The 19,663-nt window shown below is 34.6% G+C and overlaps 1 protein-coding gene across 4 annotated transcripts in view; it reads right to left on the reverse strand.

Moving 5' to 3' along the window:
* Positions 1 to 4,391: 4,391 nt before the first annotated feature.
* The window catches only part of LOC123705113 (roquin-1), a 35,457-nt gene continuing 20,185 nt past the window's right edge, over positions 4,392 to 19,663 (reverse strand). For 2 of the 4 annotated variants that reach the window (XM_045653742.1, XM_045653740.1), the window contains exons 9-17: positions 17,075 to 17,210; positions 15,042 to 15,238; positions 13,660 to 13,786; positions 12,302 to 12,834; positions 11,991 to 12,082; positions 11,665 to 11,724; positions 10,284 to 10,346; positions 8,868 to 8,987; positions 4,392 to 8,490 (exon numbers count right to left, since the gene is read on the reverse strand). In XM_045653742.1, the coding sequence (XP_045509698.1) occupies positions 8,422 to 8,490; positions 8,868 to 8,987; positions 10,284 to 10,346; positions 11,665 to 11,724; positions 11,991 to 12,082; positions 12,302 to 12,834; positions 13,660 to 13,786; positions 15,042 to 15,238; positions 17,075 to 17,210 (1,397 nt within the window). In that variant the 3' untranslated portion in view covers positions 4,392 to 8,421. The remainder of the gene's footprint in view (positions 8,491 to 8,867; positions 8,988 to 10,283; positions 10,347 to 11,664; positions 11,725 to 11,990; positions 12,083 to 12,301; positions 12,835 to 13,659; positions 13,787 to 15,041; positions 15,239 to 17,074; positions 17,211 to 19,663) is intronic. The other 2 variants (XM_045653741.1, XM_045653743.1) reach the window with 2 other exon arrangements.

Here is a 19,663-nt window from a genome sequence, read left to right on the forward strand (position 1 = left end):
GTGTATGCTAGTTGTCTTTGAATCTTTTTTTATACAAATAAGTAATACTAGGTGTAGGCATTCATTTAAGCAATTTTGTAAAAAATTTGTTGAAAAATATCTAGTTATATACCTAAGTACCTATATCATAAAAAGTAATTTAATTTGTTTACTAATTAATTTTTAATAGCTTTATTATAATATTAAATTAATAACAATTATATTATGCCGTTTTTATTACTTTAATTTATCATGTACTAGCTTACCGCCCGCGGCTTCGCCTACTTTGTCTAAAACCTAATAAATCATATACTTTATTTATAATTTTCCTCTTGAATCACTCTATCTATTAAAGAATCACAACAAAATCCGTTGCGTAGTTTTAAAGATTTAAACATACAAAGATACATAGGGACAGAGAATGCGACTTTGTTTTATACCATACAGTGATACGCATATATATACTTATTTAATCCAATACTTCACATATTATTAGTACACACACGGAAATGTTTATTTAAATTAAAAAATAAATAAATAATGGAAAACTTTCGCTAAAGATAAGAAGGAATTAATTAAATTCGCTCAGCTCTAAAATTTGAAATAAGTAATATACATACCTCAAAGTTACTTCACAAATTAATAAATAATATTTAGTATGTAGTTCACTCAATATGCGTGTACCTCAGTTAAAAACTTTCTTACAAATAAACTTTTCACCTCTGCCTTTTCATACCTGGTGCTGTGGGGTTGGGAAATCATAACGTGGACATACCAAACCATTTTGTGGCGGATTTTTTATTTTTACTTTGTTTTTTTTTGTTGCTTTATTTTTAAGAAATTATAATTGAGACGTCTAATCAGCACATCTCTATTGAAGTTTTTTCTTAGATACTTCGCGTTTATCAGTTCGCCGTAGTTCACTCGGCTTTAATTTTTAAATATTTGATTACATTACTTTCCAATTATTATAGTCAACACATTTTTTAAAACCTTGTAAGTAGATCAATGCCTTATTTTTTGAGATTCACTAAGATAAGAGAAAATAGATATGTATGATAGAATAGATGAAAAGGTACTCCTTTATGGCAAAATTATTCTATGAAATATAAAAAGAATCGAATTTGTATTTTGTTGAATTTCATGTGAAGACAATAATTAAAATACCATTACCACACGGCAATGAAAACAAAAAAAAAATCCATATTAAACTTACCCAGAATGAAACTTATGAATGTCGCGTTACATAAATTTTTTTATTTGTCCTTTTTATTCAGAACACTAAGGCAACGATAATAAAGTTGTTTTAATTCGTATACCGTATTGTACTTAGGCCCTATATTAATAAAAAATGTCATGATATTATGCGACAAAGATTAGGGATCCGCATTTACTTGAAAAAAGACCGTCGGGATGGGCCTACAAATACTGGCGTTTAATATTGGGGTGTTTGCTGTTCCCCCAGAGCCACATATCGCCAGTTCATTAAAACCCTTTTCATTAAGTGTGCATTCGTGCAATTACCATTAGGAGGTCTTGTCAGAGTAGGTACATTTCTTGCGTAATAAACGATTAAGGATCTGTAGGAAATAGCTTGTTTTAAAATGACAAGTTGCATCATCACGGCACGTGTAAGTTATTTTGATAAATTTTTGATTTAGTATCAAACCAAATAATTAGTTTTTTGGAGCTAAACAGACTTAATTGGTGTATTTGATTGCCAACGGCTTTTATTGAAACAATCCTTAAGTTTTTTAACATATTAATACCTACTTAGTACCTACATTATATGGACTAGTTACCATGAATATTACCTATATTTTGTTGTAAATCTAATATATTAAAATGTAAAAATAATTGAGGTATTGTGTATTTTACACACTTAAACACGCACGCAATGAGCAAATGCTTTTTATTATAATTTAAAAGGGGAAGACTTATTGTTTTTTGACGTCTGTTTCTGGAGTAAGACATTTGCGGAACCCTTCTAAAGGAACAGAGGGAAAAACATAATGAACTCAAGTGATTGCTTTGACGTTCAAATCAAAAATATGTTCGGATTTTAATTTCATAAGGGCCCCGAGAACGCTGGATCACGTCTTCTCGAGGGTGCAGATTGCGTTCAATAGCCACCGATACGGTATACTTACATCAATAATTATAGAATATTATGTAAGTAGATAGTAGATACGTATTTGTTTTACCATGGCTGCAAAGAAGTATTTGTATCAATCAACATAGAAAATTACCTAAATACGAAATGAACATAATATGTAATTTAAACAGGATATTGCTATTTAATATAGGACTAACACATCTTAAAAGTGCAACAATTACTAGGAATGCAGATCATGATAAAATAATATATAAAATACTAGGTTTCCGCCCCGTGGGTTTCCCGGGATTAGTAGTTTAGGCGTGATTTAGTAACAGACAGACAGACAGAGTTACTTTCGCATTTATAATATTAGTATGGATGCATCTGTTATTTATCCGCTGTAGAATCCTAAAGTGCCCTTACGCACTAGCGGTTAACCGCGGGGGCGGCTAACCGCGCGGTTAGCCGCTTTCCCATTTTAATATGCAACCGCTTATGATTGTACGCACTAATCATAAAAGCGGTTGCATATTAAAAACGGGAAAACGACTAACCGCGCGGTTAGCCGCCCCCGCGGTTAACCGCTAGTGCGTAAGGGCACGTCAATGAATCGATTTTAAGGCGCTGCCCTGAGCAAGCATTTCATTCCACTCACACACACACGCCGCGCCACAGCTGCAGCCCGACGCCATACGCGAATCATTACGAACGGGCCTCGGCCGGTAGTGTCGGTACATAGGCGTTCACGCACACATGCGTACGTTTTTGGTTTGGGACGCACTAGCGGTTAACCGCGGGGGCGGCTAACCGCGCGGTTAGCCGCTTTCCCATTTTAATATGCAACCGCTTATGATTGTACGCACTAATCATATAAGCGGTTGCATATTAAAATGGGAAAGCGTCTAACCGCGCGGTTAACCGCTAGTGCGTAAGGGCACTAAGGGCACTAAGAATTTACGATTTACACGAAATCTATTGATTGGACTAAAAAAATAACATAGTATTATATTAGTATGTTGCTTGTAGAATTATTTGCCGAAAAAACAAAATGATTGCATGTAGTTTAGTATGGTTTTTAAGCATCAAAAGATTTTTTTAGAGGTACCTTTGAGATTTTTTCTATCGAGTAGAATAAGTTGTATTGTGTTTTCAACACACTATCGAACTAGTTTATCTCCTGAAGAATATCATATACTTATCTGAGATTTTTTACTGCAGTTAATCATATACTTTAAAGCATTATAATTTTGCAGCAAACTCGCGTTTTGCTCTACTAGTCACCTTAATAAAATTTAACAATTTAATATAGGTAAACTTGAAAGATAGGAGAGTTTAAATTATATCTTAACTACACAAATAACACCTACATTTCAAAGATATATGGATGTATGTAAAACAATTAATGATTCCAGGTATCTAGAATATAATATGTAGGGTCTTAAAAATAACACGACCGACGTTATCAGCGACTAAATCCAGCAGCCAGTAAATAGGTATATCCTGAAAATGTTCAGTTTAGTAAATAAATGAAAATTTATTTGTCAGAATTGTGGTTAGTACTTGTTATTGTTAGTATAACTATAATGCTATCACATTAGCATGTTTATTAGAGCGTGATTCATACATGAGTCACTTATCACCCCTTATGATAATACTGCGCCCTATAAAGCCGAATCGATTCCTCGAATTTCATACTTAACACTCATTGATAGGAGTACATTTCAATTCAATGTAAAATATAATCTGTCCTCCATAAAATGGCAGCATAATATAGGTATTTAATGTGGTATTTATAAATGCCTTTCTTGAGTCTTTCGCCTATTGGTCCTTTTTTATTCTTCGTTCGTAATATTATGATATTTTTCAAATTAACTTGCCTTTTATAAGGCTTTGGTTTGTGAGATCTAACTTATAGGACAACTTTAAATTGTTTCAAGTAGGTAGGTATCTAAAGGGCTGTAAATCGTGTTTGGGTAAACCAATGAATGTTCAGAACGAGTCATGGCTCTTCTTCCTTGCCATTAGTCCTAAGGCGTTGTGTTTGATAGCATGTTAATCGCGACAATAATTCTGCTGCAGTTTTTTTATATGATTTTCAAAACCTCATTGAGAGTTAGACTAATTTTACATGTCTCCATCTGCATCGTTACCAGAATTTACTGTTGAATCGTAAGTGTTGCCACTTAAATCTCAACTTATAACTCAAGTATATAGTGATATACTCTCATAACTATAGATGCTCCAGATTTCTCTCAATAAAAAATAATATTTTTAATATTTATTAAACAGGGGTAGCACAATGAAAAGCAGTATATACCACAAAAAATCTTTTTATTTTGTTAAGAAAAAAGTTTTAACAAAACTTAAGCAAAAACTAATAATATCGCAGAAATGCATCTATATAGGTCTTCGGTACGTTTAAAATACACATACATTGTATATCGAAAGTGTTTAAGGTCGCTGAAATGTACTCTAGGTATCGACATCATAGATTATATTATGTATTATGGATTCACAAGTTCACACAATGCTTTAAACACCAACGATTAAGCGAGGGACACTAGATAAATTCTTACCCGATCGCGTCAACAATATAACCGACGTTTAAATAAAAACACCAGCCATTGACTAACACTATTTCATATGTAATCAGTTATCTTGACGACGGGATCAGTTCACAGTTCTTGTACTATAACCTTAAAAATCACATGATAAACTTAGTAGGTATATAATACAGTAACGATACATCTGTATGTAGTAGTAGGTTACAACTAGCGCTTTCCGACGCCATTAAATATATTAGATAAATAGTTAAATCAAAATTAAATTTCTACGCATTCTTAAACAAATGCAAAGGTTAACTGGAGACTGTTGGCCTCCGATATTTATATTTATACCTCTATAAAAATATAACCGAAAGATGCAACCCGACGCCGGATCACACTAACACATCAGTGTTATAAATAATATGATAAATACATTACAAATGTATATATATATATATATTCAGATAAATAATCACAAGGTAAAGTAACGCAGTTGGTAGCGACGAAATGATCAACACAATCAATGCCTGTCATATACATGAAAATGAGTGCATAACAAATTTCAACAATACAATAAAACACAGTATCGGAGTTACTCGATGTTATATAAAAATAGTATTTAAACATATGATTGATTTAACATTAATTAACTTTTACCTTCACGATAATAAATGTAGCAACATCGGACGATTTATTTAAATTTCATTGCAAAGAAACATTGATTTTTTCGATTTTTAAATGTAGCATTTGGCGAAGATAGCTGAATTATAATAAAACCTTTGGGGTTTAAGAATAACACTTATTACTCTAAAAATAAATACTAAATTCAAAATAAAGACAATATGGTAGATGCACATATTTATTAAAATCTACTATATGCATCACGCGTAACTTACAAAAGCGAAGTGCGGAGATGACGGTCGCATCGCGGTCTTTAAACAGACCATCATAAAACACAATTTACTAACTTTTCCTAGGAAAAAATCAACACCAAAGTCAATTTGGTATAACTCAGTATCATTAACATATTACATTTATAGACTAATTCACGAGTGAAATAAAAAAACTATCTGTCCAAAATTTACAAATGAAACCATTTCGATTTTTTACACAAATAAAATCAATTAATACACCATAAATAAAATACAGGAGTAGTTCATTGATTTGTTTAGTAAAAATATGTTTAGTCATTGCACTCCATGTTAAATAGCACTAAATTTATACTTGAAGTCCTCACAATTATTTTTACAAATATACAAAAGTTCAGAACAATCCGAGATCAATGTATACTCAAAATATTTCATTCTTAACAGATAATTATATGACAGTAAACTATAAAACGAACTCATTTGAGAACTGCACAAAGTTACCTCAAACACGCTTATTGCAAAAACAATAAAAATCATTCGAACAACATTGTATAACCAACAATTAATGCATATTGTTTTTATAACGCGTTTTTTATATAAATATTAAGGTATATATAACTAAAACGTTCGTAAACCAATTGGTAAATATTTTATAACTTGTAAAAAAAAAAAGAAAATCAAGTGTATTACATCGTAGGCAGCACGGCGTTGAGTTGAATCTTCCAGCTGCATGTATATTACAGCCTTACATTATTTTTATACACAAACATCTATATATATAATTATATAGACGCATCACCAGCCTTAAATATCGCTCCCGATATATCAATTTTTTTACACCCACCATCATTCTCTATAAATGTTGTTCACCGGATGGAAATTTGAGTTCCACACGGAGCATTCAAATGGTAATAATAAAATACGTATGCACAACGCCCAAAACACATCGCGGATTCTATTATTCCCCTGTTATGACATTATATTATATTATAAAGCACAAGAACAAACTTGCGAATTGTTCTATTATCCTACTCTCCAATCCATCTCGTGTTAGATACTAAGTGTCATCTCCTATCACTTGAATCAGTCAAAGTCGGTATCGATAGAGGTTTGTCACCGTCAACTTCCCTTCTTCCTTCGTTAAAGAATGGTAGATATATATCCTTAAAAAAATTATTCGTCTCCGACGAGAGCTGGTTTACTAAAATCGATAAAGTGAAGGTGAAGAGCGAAGGCGAAAACATAGAAGCACGTTAAATAATACATCTAAAACTTATAAAACTATAAGTGAACAACGTTCGAAAGGAAAATCGCCCCTCAGTAAAGTATCAACGCGTCGCGACCAAAGTGAATCTAGCGATTATTGGGACCACGGGACAGCGCGAAATTTAACGGAACGGAACATCACGTTCAAACATATGAACTCTGAAATCCATCTTGATCTTGATTAGAGGTATTTGCAAAGGAAACGTAGAATCGGAATATAAAATTGACTCGACAGGCCTAGTGACACCTAGGCATAATGATAGCTAAAACACCGACGACGATAAGATTACGAGCTAATGTTGTAACTGCCTACTGATAGTAATGACAGAAATGCTTAGGAAACACTTAATATTAAACATGTATAATATGATATATTTTCAAATACTACTAAATAGAATTTTGATGATTGTCGCGGTCCGAGTTAATCCGCCTCTCTTTAGGCCTATACTGATGCTACGTTTTACGAATAAATTCACATCGAGATAAATTATAGATCGTCAATCGATCATGCAATCGATTCACGCTGCTACTATAAACTTGAATAACTATTACACCAACAAGTTACACTCAGTTGTGACATCGAGATGGTTAATAATAATTAATATAAACTTACGTCTAACACAGGGTATGAATGCAATTATATTTGATTTACGATCGCAAAATATCATAAATTCAACAAATATAATAATGAGAGACATGTGGAATTTGATCGGAGAGGTTTAAGTTAATAAAATATATTATCAAAGTAAATTTTGGACGGCTTCCCTAGTTAAGTCGATATATATGAACTCTTAGTTCCATAAACGACACAGGTCTGCCTGCAGAGCATCAATTTGAATTAACAATTTCAAATTTGGAAAAACTTTGAATCTAGTAAGCTGTATAAATTTCCATAGGTCACCATTTCAATCCAGGTGTGAAAAACCTTTATCCAACCCGCGCTTGCAAGAAAATACTTAGGTATCGGATGAATGAAACATGGTCCTATTCATTTGAGTTAATCAAAGATTTTAATTTGATGATTTCGAATGAAAAGGGGCGCAGTTACTTTTCTATGTTCCATTGCTGTAAAAGAAATGAGACTCTTTCGAGATAATGCTGTTTTAATTTGTGGGTATAATTTGGTGAAACCGATATAATTGTTTTTAGTATTATTTTATTGCAAAAAAAAGCTAAAAACGTATTTTTTTTTTGGTAGACGCGGGACACAAAGATACTTTTCACACTTAGCTTATAAATGCGAAATTTCATTACGCGCGTGAATCGCTCCAACATGGGATCGACTGCCGCGGGTCATTTTTGGTCCTATGAAAATTTATGCAACCTAAAATATATACTTCGATGAATTATTAATTATTAGAGCCATGACGATAAACTGCATCAGGTATTGTAAAAAAATTCATAAAGTGTATAGATAAAAAATTACAATACATGGAAGAAACTGGAAGATACGTTATAAATCATAACATATTTTGTAAATATAAAACTATAAAAATAAACAAAACAAGAAATGTAAATAGACTTAATAAAACTATAATAAAGTACACGGAGTCAACCGATTAGGTTGTAAAATTAATTGCACCACATTTGACTTATACATAAGACAACAAAACAAATCAACAGAATTGCAAGACTGTGCAAGATGTAGCGTGGAGGTGTTCATTTAGTCGGTACTCTTAAACTCAGTATCGATGCGGCGCTCCAAGGCCATCAGCTCCTCCTCGAGCTCGTGCTACAACAAACAGATCCATATCAAACATTCAAATGGAAAACAAGGAATAACATTACAAATACAAAGAAGAAGGATATCGGAAATAAATGTTAAATTCGAGACGTTTAGTAGATCTAATTGAATAAAGAACAAAATTGTTATTTTATTAGTTAAGACATAATCGAGAAATCCAAAGTGTTCCATATGGTCTCTTCTCCGTTCCGCTTCGGTACGGCCCTGAGCCTACAGGCAAACTTGTTTCCATAAAGTGGGCTGAGAACGTAAACAAACATAGGTCGAACGCTTCGAAATCCACATAACCTTTTCGATAGTAAAGGAGCATGTAGATGGGCATATTTTTGTTTACATTTTCCGCCGTGAATGGTACGTTTGAATACCTCGTCCTCGTCCTCGTTAGTAGTGTCCTCCTTGTCTGGGATGGAAACCAGATCCCTAAGCAACACATAGTATCTGTCCGCTCCCACCACGCGCCTGTCGCCCGCCATGTTGTTGTTCAACTGCAAGCATTCACAATAAGGGCCACTTGTCCACCAGACCGAATATGCAACACATCTCTAAACAAACATTTGCTTCGAACGCTCATACTATACTCTAATTGCAATAGTCTAATCACACTAAAGTAAAGCACACTACTGAAGCGTTTGAACGCGAACCAATAAAGAAAAGAATCATTAATGCCAGGTAGGCCGTCTCGCTCGTACGAAGGAGGGACGACTATTGCCATTTCTCTCAGCTCGTGGTAAAACAGTACATGAAGAAAAAATAAAAATTCTATTCTTTAATGATTCTAGTATTACATGCTTAGCAGGGCTCGCTACTTCCATTGTTGGAATTATAACAATTATATTGACACGGCTAAGCCGTAGAAACAAAACTCGAAAAATAAACTAGAAAAGCATTGAAATACGTACAAAATTAAAGCTCTGCTATTTCCGAAATATTTTTTCTCTTTTGATCTTAATCTTCCTATTAGTTTTATACGAATTAAAAAATAGTCTATTGGATCGATCGCATTACTCGGAATATTACAAAAAAAAAAATCTACTGCATTTTTAACTTTTACATTATTAAGTCAGAAATAATATTTTCAAAAGTTGTTAAATCATGAATTCAGTTATAATAACTACCAACTCTGTATAAAAAAGTTTAATACTTTTAAAGATTTAGTTCGTCTTAAAAACCGTTAAATAATTTTAAGTTTGGTATCATGAACTTGTCGCCATTTGGAGGTTTTGTTCTCAACCATCCATCCTTCCCTTATACGAATCATGGCATAATCGTAGAAATTAAAGAAAACAAATAACAAATGAAATCACTGAAAGTGGAGACTCGATAGGATTTAATTAAAATAAACGCTTCAAAGGCAGTTATTATTACTCGATCTATTTTGAGAACAAAAGACGTAGGATCCTGGACGCTCGATTGTTCCAGCATGCGCTCTAGAAAGATCCATTGCGAAGCTTCAAACCGTCGTTTATGAGCACACATTCGTATCGTTCTTATATAATTGTAAAAAAAATAGAATTCTCAGATGTCGTCCTGTTGATTTTTCCGAGATACACTCACAAGTCTTTATCATAATTAATAGATACGTATCGGCAAGTCGAGTGCCTATACTAAACGGACAGGAGAAGAGATATGAAAAAAAGCTAAATAAACATTTAAAGACCTACAAATAAAAGTGCATTATTAACTAAAAATATTAGTAACACCCAGCGCAAAGAGTAGGAAAAATTGCAACTAAAGATTCAGCAAGAAAGTTCACAGTTTAATATGGTTTATGTTTTACATACATTTTTATCAGATGGTCCAGGAATTACTGGCAGAGCATCCCTCATGAGATTGAAATCGTAAGCCTGCAATAAAAAAATTAATTTGTTGATAGTTTCTTGAATGACAATATATTTTCTAATATTAGCCGAAATGTTGCAAGAATATTCCTTATGCGTCGCCGATAGGTATTATTTTTCATCAATTATTATTTAATTAGTAAAATAAACATACCGTAACTAATATGACTTGTATTTTCGAAAGAGACATGTTTATAAGTTGGGTAATAAATGGAAAGGAACTGAAATATTTACTCAAACAGTCAAAGTTAAAACCATCTAAATAATATTATGTTTTTATAATCACAGAGTAGAAAACGCCAGAATATGCTGCTATATTTATTTTTCAATCAGCGCTCGCTTTGATAGATCACCTTATGTATTTCTGTTAGTGTATTTGCTCAATTCACGTGAGACGAACGTTTTGAAAATATTTTCCAACACCCACATCCTTTGCAATAAATTATTTCATAATAAAAAATAAAATTAACTGCAAAGTCTGTGGGCGTTATTGAGAAATTCGCGACTACCCACGCAGGATTAAATATTAATTGAGAGGATTTTCTATTTGCCAACTAATTGGAAGACGCTTGTTTGCGTCTAAATTAAAAAAAAAAAACAACAATATAATCTGTTCCTGGAAATAGTTGGCGCAATGAAGTAAAATAGAAAATTAATTTATCAGACAGTATTGATCGTACGCGTTGCGCTCGCGTAGCGTCGACCAATCACAGAGCAGCTCACTGAATCGATACAGATAGCGAGCAAAATTCCAGGTAAACAGATTTTGTAATTGCATTTTATCCTCATATTACAATTCCTAGAACTGGGATGCAGTAACGTGATATACTTGGGCAAAATCGCGAGAACATTCTATGAAGCGTAATTGCAAATTCCTGGTACGCCTTTATAGACATCATAATATTATAGCCGATGTTGAATTTATTTTTAGTTCATAAGGCGATTTTATATTAAATAAAATCGAAAGGAATATAAAACAATTATTTTCCATGGAAAATCTGAGACAAAATTATATTTTGAAAAAATACGACTCTCTTTGGAAATAAGTGCAATATCATTTCCAATAGGGACAAAGTAATTTTCTATGAAAAAGGGGAATTATCATATACAAAATAGAAAATTTCGAGACTTTTAAGCATGAGTTAAATTTAGTTTTTTATTAAGACTTTTTTATCAATTGCTAAAGTTGTATGATTGGATAATATCATATAAATTACCTTTTTTGGCATTCGTAAATATATAATATCCATGGATTATTATTAAACTTTTGTTAAAGCCGTCATTTATCAAAAAAATATTTAAATTTGTATTTTGTACAACTTACATTGTCAGTGGGCGCTTGCATCTGCGGCATGGCCTCGGTCATCGAGTTGTAATCGAAGTTCTAGAACAAAATGAATGTGGTTAATAAAAACAATTTTACATAAGCTACTTTTATTCTAGAAGTTTCTAGCGATCTTTTTACACTTTTATATAAATAATAATTAACTAAGTACATTTTCAAATTGTTTTAAGAAGAACAGTGTTATTATTTTCTGGATTTTTTTTTGGTTAGATGTAATATTTTTTTTTAGTTTTACTGCATGTAATTGTGTAAAGTATAGTGTGGGTAAAGTGACGAATTATTATTATTTATTGATATATAATTACCGAAGTAGTCGGCCACGAGTCAACACGGCGTCGAGCGGACATCGGCGGGAAGCCGGGCGGGCTGCGGAACTGCATGTCAGAGCCGAGGCCCACTATAACAATTTAAAATTATATTTAGTATCTTATTATGTTCACAGTAAACAAAAAATATGCACATAATCCCCTATAAGATAAGTATTTTTCTTTATTGTTTCAAATTCTCATGCCTAACGAATTTACAGATTACACTGAAACCCCACCAAACCCCACAGTTCACCTTAACATTAATCAAAAATTTTATCCCTTTAAAATCTTTTATAAAAAATACTTACAATCATCATAGGAGGAGAACGCGTTTTGCTCCGGCACGTTCGCGAAGAGGTTCGAAACCGGGCGCTGCACATTAGCATTGCGGTCGTGTTGGTAGACCGAGCTGGCAGAGCTCGGCACGCCGACCGAGCTGGGCACTCCCACCGAGTTGGGCACTCCGACAGAGCTTGGCACCCCGACAGAGCTGGGTACGCCCATCGTGCTTGGTACGCCCATAGAACTTGGCACACCCATCGTGTTGGGAACACCCATCGAGTTGGCTACGCCCATCGAGCTGGCTACGCCCATGGAGTTTTGCACTCCGACCGAGCTTTGCACGCCGACCGAGCTGGCCATGGTGGCTGAGCTGGCCATAGAGCTGGCTTGGTATATAGCGCTCAGGTAATCCGGCCGGTACTGCTGGTTCGCCTCACTGGCAATCGTCAGCAACCCGCTATAGCGAGGGCAGTACGGCCGCTCCTGCTGCATCATCACGTTACCCTGATTCATCCCCATTGGCTGCTGCCCGGTCAAAATACCAGTTGGTGTATAGTTCCTGAAATGTGCGGGATAGATTTGTTCAGATATTATTTTAAGGAATCTCAACTTTCGTGGGCTCCATCTCCAAGGGCTTTTTTTTTTAATTCCCTAATGCCCGTTCGTTCGATTATTTATAACTATGCAGAACTAGCGGTCCGCCCCGGCTTCGCCCGTGGTACATATTTCGCAATTAAAGGTAGCCTATGTTCTTTCTCAGGGTCTAAAGATGTCTGTGCCAAATTTCATCAAAATCAGTTAAGAGGTTTAAGCGGGAAAGCGTAACAGACAGACAGACATACTGACAGATTTACTTTCGCATTTATAATATTAGTTGGGATTTCAAACCGTTAATTATATATTCGCTTTAATTCAACGAAATTTTGAAATTAGTAATTGTATTCCATACAAAATTATACCCGTGCCGTAGAGAACATATTTGTAGAATTCCCGAGTATCCAATTTAATGTCCACCAATCGTTGGATCACTCTGTAAATTCAATTAAGACGACAAACACTCTGCACTATGTGCAATAATGGTATTAAACGCGCTAATTCATTTTGTCAACTGCAAATTATCGACGAATGCATAAATGGTTTATAGGATATATAAATCTACCCAAAAAGTATCTATGGCAGAGTATCAATGACATTTAGAGCTAGCGCGCAAGAGCAACTTTTGTCTCCGCAACTATTTTGTCTCTCCCGTCAACTCTATAGGAAGTTGCGTCGCTACGTGCGCGCACTTTCTTACTAGCCTATAGAGTTATTGGGAGAGACAAAAGTTGCTCTTGCGCGCTGGCTCTTATTAGCATAAATTTGACAAGTAAGATTGTTCAATTACCTCGGCTGCATATTGTCGTTCCTCGCCGCGTCCGCCATCTGGTTGGCCAGCGGCATCTCCTGCGACATAGGCGCCGCTTGCATCGCCGGCATCGGCGAAGACATGGAATGGATCGCTGCCAACGTAACTGTCATGAGTTCGCGATTGTTCAAGTGGTGTGATTGTTTGCGATTGTAATCAATTTAAAACGTAGTTAAAAGATGAAATAAAATAAAGTTAAAAAAATTGACTTTCTTTGGATTTTATGATCGGTAAACATAAATAAGACTCATATTTATATATGTTATAAATTTAAGGTCGAGCTGAAAACTAGTTTGAATATAATAATAATGTAATGCGACTCTAAACAACTGCATAATTGAATCACAACCAGTCGCAACGACTATTATAGCAGTAGTTGGGCTTATGTAGTTGGGTCTAACGTTGAATAAACAACGACTGAGCACTAAAGCTCAATCCGTACGAATACGCCATGTTTCAAAGAGTTTCAACATTTCATAGGATTCGATAACTCAACGGGTTCAAAAGTTCAAAGAGTTTTTATTTTAAGAATTAGGTCATAACAAAAAAAAGCTCTTATTTTATTTCCTTCTATAAATATACATAATTCATATTACAAATACTGCTGCTGCTATACCTACCATCTTCGATTTCATCATATCCAAACTTTAATATAACAAATATGCTATCCAGTATTTGAGACCTATCGAAAACCGTAAACTCGTGAAGCTAATAATATGTAAAATTCATCTTATGACGTATTTTGTAGGTTTTTATTTTTATGAAATTGCTTCTGATTTTTTTACTCGTGGTCTAAATTCAACATTAAAGTTTTAATCTAACCTTATCTATACCCAAATCGGAACGAAACATACATTCGTTAAAGCTGCTTTGTGATACCGAAACAATGATTTCTATCATCGGAATGGACAAAACTCTTTAAAATTCGTCCAAGAAAGTAGGATATTTAAATACGTAAGATCACGTATTTAAATATCCTAAACTAAAAGGTGTATGTAAAAATAGTAGTAACTTGAAATACAATTGTAAGACATAACTTTTGATTTAATATTTTTGTGGATGAATAGTCAATGTAGTTGTCTCACTTCATGTGTCGAATACTATAAATTGTCTTTCCTTTGACTCGTGGCGTATTCGTACGAATCGTGCCTAGGGGCTCGGACTTTGTTTATATACGACGTTTGATCAAACTACCCTCACTTTATTAACAGTCGTTGAATTGCTGCGTTTTGTTATCAACTACCTACATCAATTAGGTAGCTGTGTCGGTAAGAATCCCATATATTCCGATCTCACCTTACGGAAAATGGAGTATTTTCAGGAAGGAAGGAAAATAAAGGATTCAATGAACGTATACTCACTCGGCACAATGTTAAACGCCTCCAGGTGCTGAATGACGTGTTGGGCCTGTGGCAGCGGCGGTGGGGGGAACCGCTGGTACACGTGCAGCGGCACCTGCCCGCCCATCGTCGGCGGCGGGATCGACATCGGCGGCAGACTCGATATGTACGAGTAGTTCCCGTTCGTTATTGTGGTGCTCGTTTGCACCGTTCGGTACCTATTGACAGGCGGGACGTGCAACAAACATACAGTGTTATGTGTATGTGTATCGTGTGAATCTACGTGTAACTTGGTGTAACAGTGATTGTAGTGTCTTTCTCTAATATTATGTTCTGTCTTTCTCTGATATAGTTGTCATGATATATTAGCTGTTTTTTTTTTCTAGATGCATAACAGCGACGTGACCAGCCAAGTTTTAGTTATGCAGCACTCAACTCTTTACTGGTGTAATGTTTTTGTTAAAGAATAATTGAGTGTTTAATTTTCAACTGTTTCATTGAAATTTTGAAAAAGAAACAAAACAGCTTTATGATGCTAGGTGGTTTAGTGATGTGAATTTTTTCCAATTTGAATATGTAGTTTATAAAAGTATATTATTCCTAAAAAAAACATAAATTTAGCAACAACGTTTTTTGCTCAAATTCAGTCTACTACCTACGACGGTTTTCCATCAACATTCAAAAATAATATGAAACCAAATAAAAGAAGCTGAACCCAAAAAAATATAAAAAAATAAAGTTTTTGTTGTTGAGTCATACAACGAAACAACACTACAACAGTAATGTTCCGACTTCTACCATTCGTACACAATGATGTATCCATTCTTGACAAATAAGCAGAATTAATATGTAAATAAACAACTTAATATAACGGCAGCATTTCAACTCACACCGAATTAATTATGCAGTCATTGCACATTCATTGCTTTCCAGAAATATTCAAAAAAAATATTCGGACAGAATAACTAAAATTGTATAATACATAATTCGCATTCCCACATGTATAAATTAAACTGAAGATTGATCAACACAGAGCCAAAGATTTACGTCAGCCAATCAAATTTTGTACACTTGCATTGCGGACTCATCAAAATAAAAACACATAATTTTCCAAATTAAAATACGTTGACACAGAATTCCATATATCCTAGAACACCGAACATCGATATGGTTGAGGGAATATGCATGTAGTATATAATGTAAGATCACGTAGGAGATAAATCATTCGAATATCAGTCAGAACGTCGCGTCGTTCTATTCAACAAGTGAACCTGTTGATCTTTGCCGTGACGTCACATGCAAACAGGAAGCTGTTTTGATACATCTTGAAAAATTTTCCTTTCATAGTAATGTATCAGAATTATAATTTTAAATGTTCATGTCGTACCTTTTATTATGGATCATATTTTGAGTTTATTCAATCGACATTTTTATCATCTCTTTCATAAAATTGTGACGAGATTCATTTAAATACCATTTTGTTGTATAGAATTTAATCAAGTAAAACAATGAATACAAAAATAGCTCTTAGCGTTGATATTTTTAAATGAGCTTAAACATGTGACGCTTCAAAATTTCGTTTCTCAATTAATTATTTAATACCTATATGGAAATATTTAACTACTTGCCTACATGCACATACCCTTGCAACGATTTAAATTCATTTCTGTTCCAACTTACCTAACCGAAATTATTGTTGTTGGGAATGCTACGATGAACCTTATCAAATAATAATATTATTTTAGCGAAACTGTACAAATATTAACTAATCTTATGTAAGTAAAGCATACTTCTATTAATAATAATTAAAATGTCTCCCGTCCTATTCTATTACAATCACATTATAATATAGTTACTACTTGACAATAAAGTTTGTCTACCGGATAAGAAACTCATGTAATAATTCGAGTATTACATTAGTATGAAAGTCTGAATGATGACTTTTAAATGTATAAAGACTATTTAATTGAAATAATTCAAAACAATCTTCTATTTATGTGATTAAATATAAGATTAACTAGAAAATTAGAAATCTATAATTCGCAAGTCCTTACCTGTCCATATCGTCTTCGAAATGCGAAAAGTTGCAGTTATTACCCCTTGGACACCCACTTCTAGTGTTCGCGTCCCGGCAGAAAGCTGTTTTTATTTTATGCGGAGGCGTTGTACCACCCTGCGGCGACGGTTGACCTGACGACAAATGTTGTTGATGAGCACTAAATATACTAGATCGAAAACAGTATTGAAATCCGTATAATATGATGATTAAATGTCGACGCTCGTCAAACGCATTGGCCAATATACCCTCGTTTATGTGCGAGTGCGGCGTACGCAGAGCCGAGAATGCAGCGCAAACTGATTTTTCAATTCACGTGCGGCCGGCGCGGCCGGCGCGGCCGACGCGCCTGCCGGACGGGATCCATTATGCGTAGCACCCATTCGCACAGGATAACAAATGATGTGTACTTAGGCTTATCAATTAACATCATCATCATCAGCCCATATACGTTCCCACTGCTGGGACACGGGCCTCCAATGAGGGTACAGGCCATAATCCACCACGCTGGCCAAGTGCGTGTTGGCGGATAACACATGTCGTGGAACATTTTTAATTCTTCGACATGTTTCCTCACGATGTTTTCCTTCACCGTTCGAGCAGTGGTGATGTTACAACATGCGCAGATAAATTGAAAAATCAATTTATTTCCTGCGCGCTCGCCTGGTCTCGAACCCCGGACTTTCGAATCGATTCGAAGTCCGAGGTCTCACCACTGAGCCACCACTGCTCTCGATTCAATCAATTAGCATGGGGGTACTTTATTCGGAAACTATTTGCTAATTGACGGTACTGAACGTGTAATTGACGCAAAATTCAAATGTCTCAAAATAACATAAAACAATTAAAACATGATTTCACATTGAAATATTAAAGTATAAATATAAAATATATTACCATCATCTTATAATATAAAAATGAATCCCAAAATGTGTAGAGAAAACGTAAACATGTACCACGGGAGAAGCCGGGGCGGACCGCTAGTTTAGAATGAAATTGATGAATCAACACAAAGCACAAACTTTTTTTTGGACATGAAAACTACCATTCCTATCATTCGAACCAGAGGTCTTCGATACTATATAACAAAATGTCATACGTAAAATTCAAGAATTGATGAGTTTTGCAAGATACTTAGGACCCATCATATCTAGAGGTACAACTTAGTTTCCACCTACTTTTAAAATATTGTTCGAAATATTTTTATTATACTTTGGATGGTTGTAATATAGAAAAAATATATTTATTACAAAAATAAAAAATGTTCTAAGTTATTTTAAAATATTTTGTTACAGATTAATGCCAGATATGATAGGAAAATTCATGCGCGTCTCCCGCTCCCCACCCCGCTCGAGAGGGGTATAAATCAATAGTGCAAATCCTGCGTGCACTGTATCATCGATCCTGAGCGGAGATGAAACAAAATAATTGTTCGCAGATTATATATCGCATTTTATAACGAATTAAATCACCTCTCCACTCAATATGACAAGTACCAATTAATCAACAACGATGCTATGGGGCGATTATCGAGACGGCCGTTGCAAATCGCCAAATAATTAAAATCCTTAAACTCGTCCATCCTACTTAAACAAGTAAAGGAAACAAGGAACGAAAAATAATTTCGTCTATCATTTATTCCTGGCCGAAATAAGCTAGGCACGTTAATATTTTAACAATTTTGTTATAATTTTAGAAATAAAAATATATTTAAGATAAAGCCCACTACTTTGGGTACTAAAAAATGTATCCAACATTTAACAACAAATAACAACGAACGCAAAATTTTCTTTATGTGACATGACATTTCCAAGGCATATCCTTAAAGATTTTCATATCTAATTTTTTTATTATTTGGGCAAGATTTGGGCAATCTAAGATTTGGGCCTTGTCATTGTAAGATGTTTTTCACGTATAGATGCTACCTTTATTGTCAGCTAATTTCATGTAAGGAATTTTGTGATTATTCCCGTACTGGTTAGGATATTTATTATTCCTAAGCATGGTGACCGACAGCTGTAGATCGATGTGGTCCGGCCACTTCTTGGAATTACATAAATGCCTTTTTCCATAGTTTTGAAAATTTGTCAGATTATTTTCTTGTATCTGGAAGAATTTAAAAAGTCAGCTGGAGGTACGGCGCATGATCGGCAAGAATATTTTTCAAAGCTTTGTGTGACCACCGGACGCAGTTTTTTTTATGGCTGGCTTGCCTGATCTTAAGCGCTCACCAGCAGCTGTGAACATTTGCAAATGGGAAAATGCTTCAACGCGTAAGAATAAACTTAGTTTTGAGTACAGGAAAGTAGGAATGGATTAACGAGCGCCTGAAGAAGCAAATGGACCTCCGGGACCTCCGCTCACCGTATGAAACTTAGTAGTAGCATGCTACTATCTCACACCGGTCTTCTGTGGGGTGTGGAACCATTCTTGGTGCAAGCTGGCCCAATACGAGACGAAATGTACTCCACTCTCACATCATCAGTGGTGTGGTATAATCTTACAAATTTTCATACGAAATGACATAAGAAATGACTTTCTTCCGGCATGATCCTTTTTACCTACCAAAGCTCAACTCATCAATGGA

Source organism: Colias croceus, chromosome Z (assembly GCF_905220415.1).
Source record: "Colias croceus chromosome Z, ilColCroc2.1".
Classification (NCBI taxonomy): domain Eukaryota; kingdom Metazoa; phylum Arthropoda; class Insecta; order Lepidoptera; family Pieridae; genus Colias; species Colias croceus.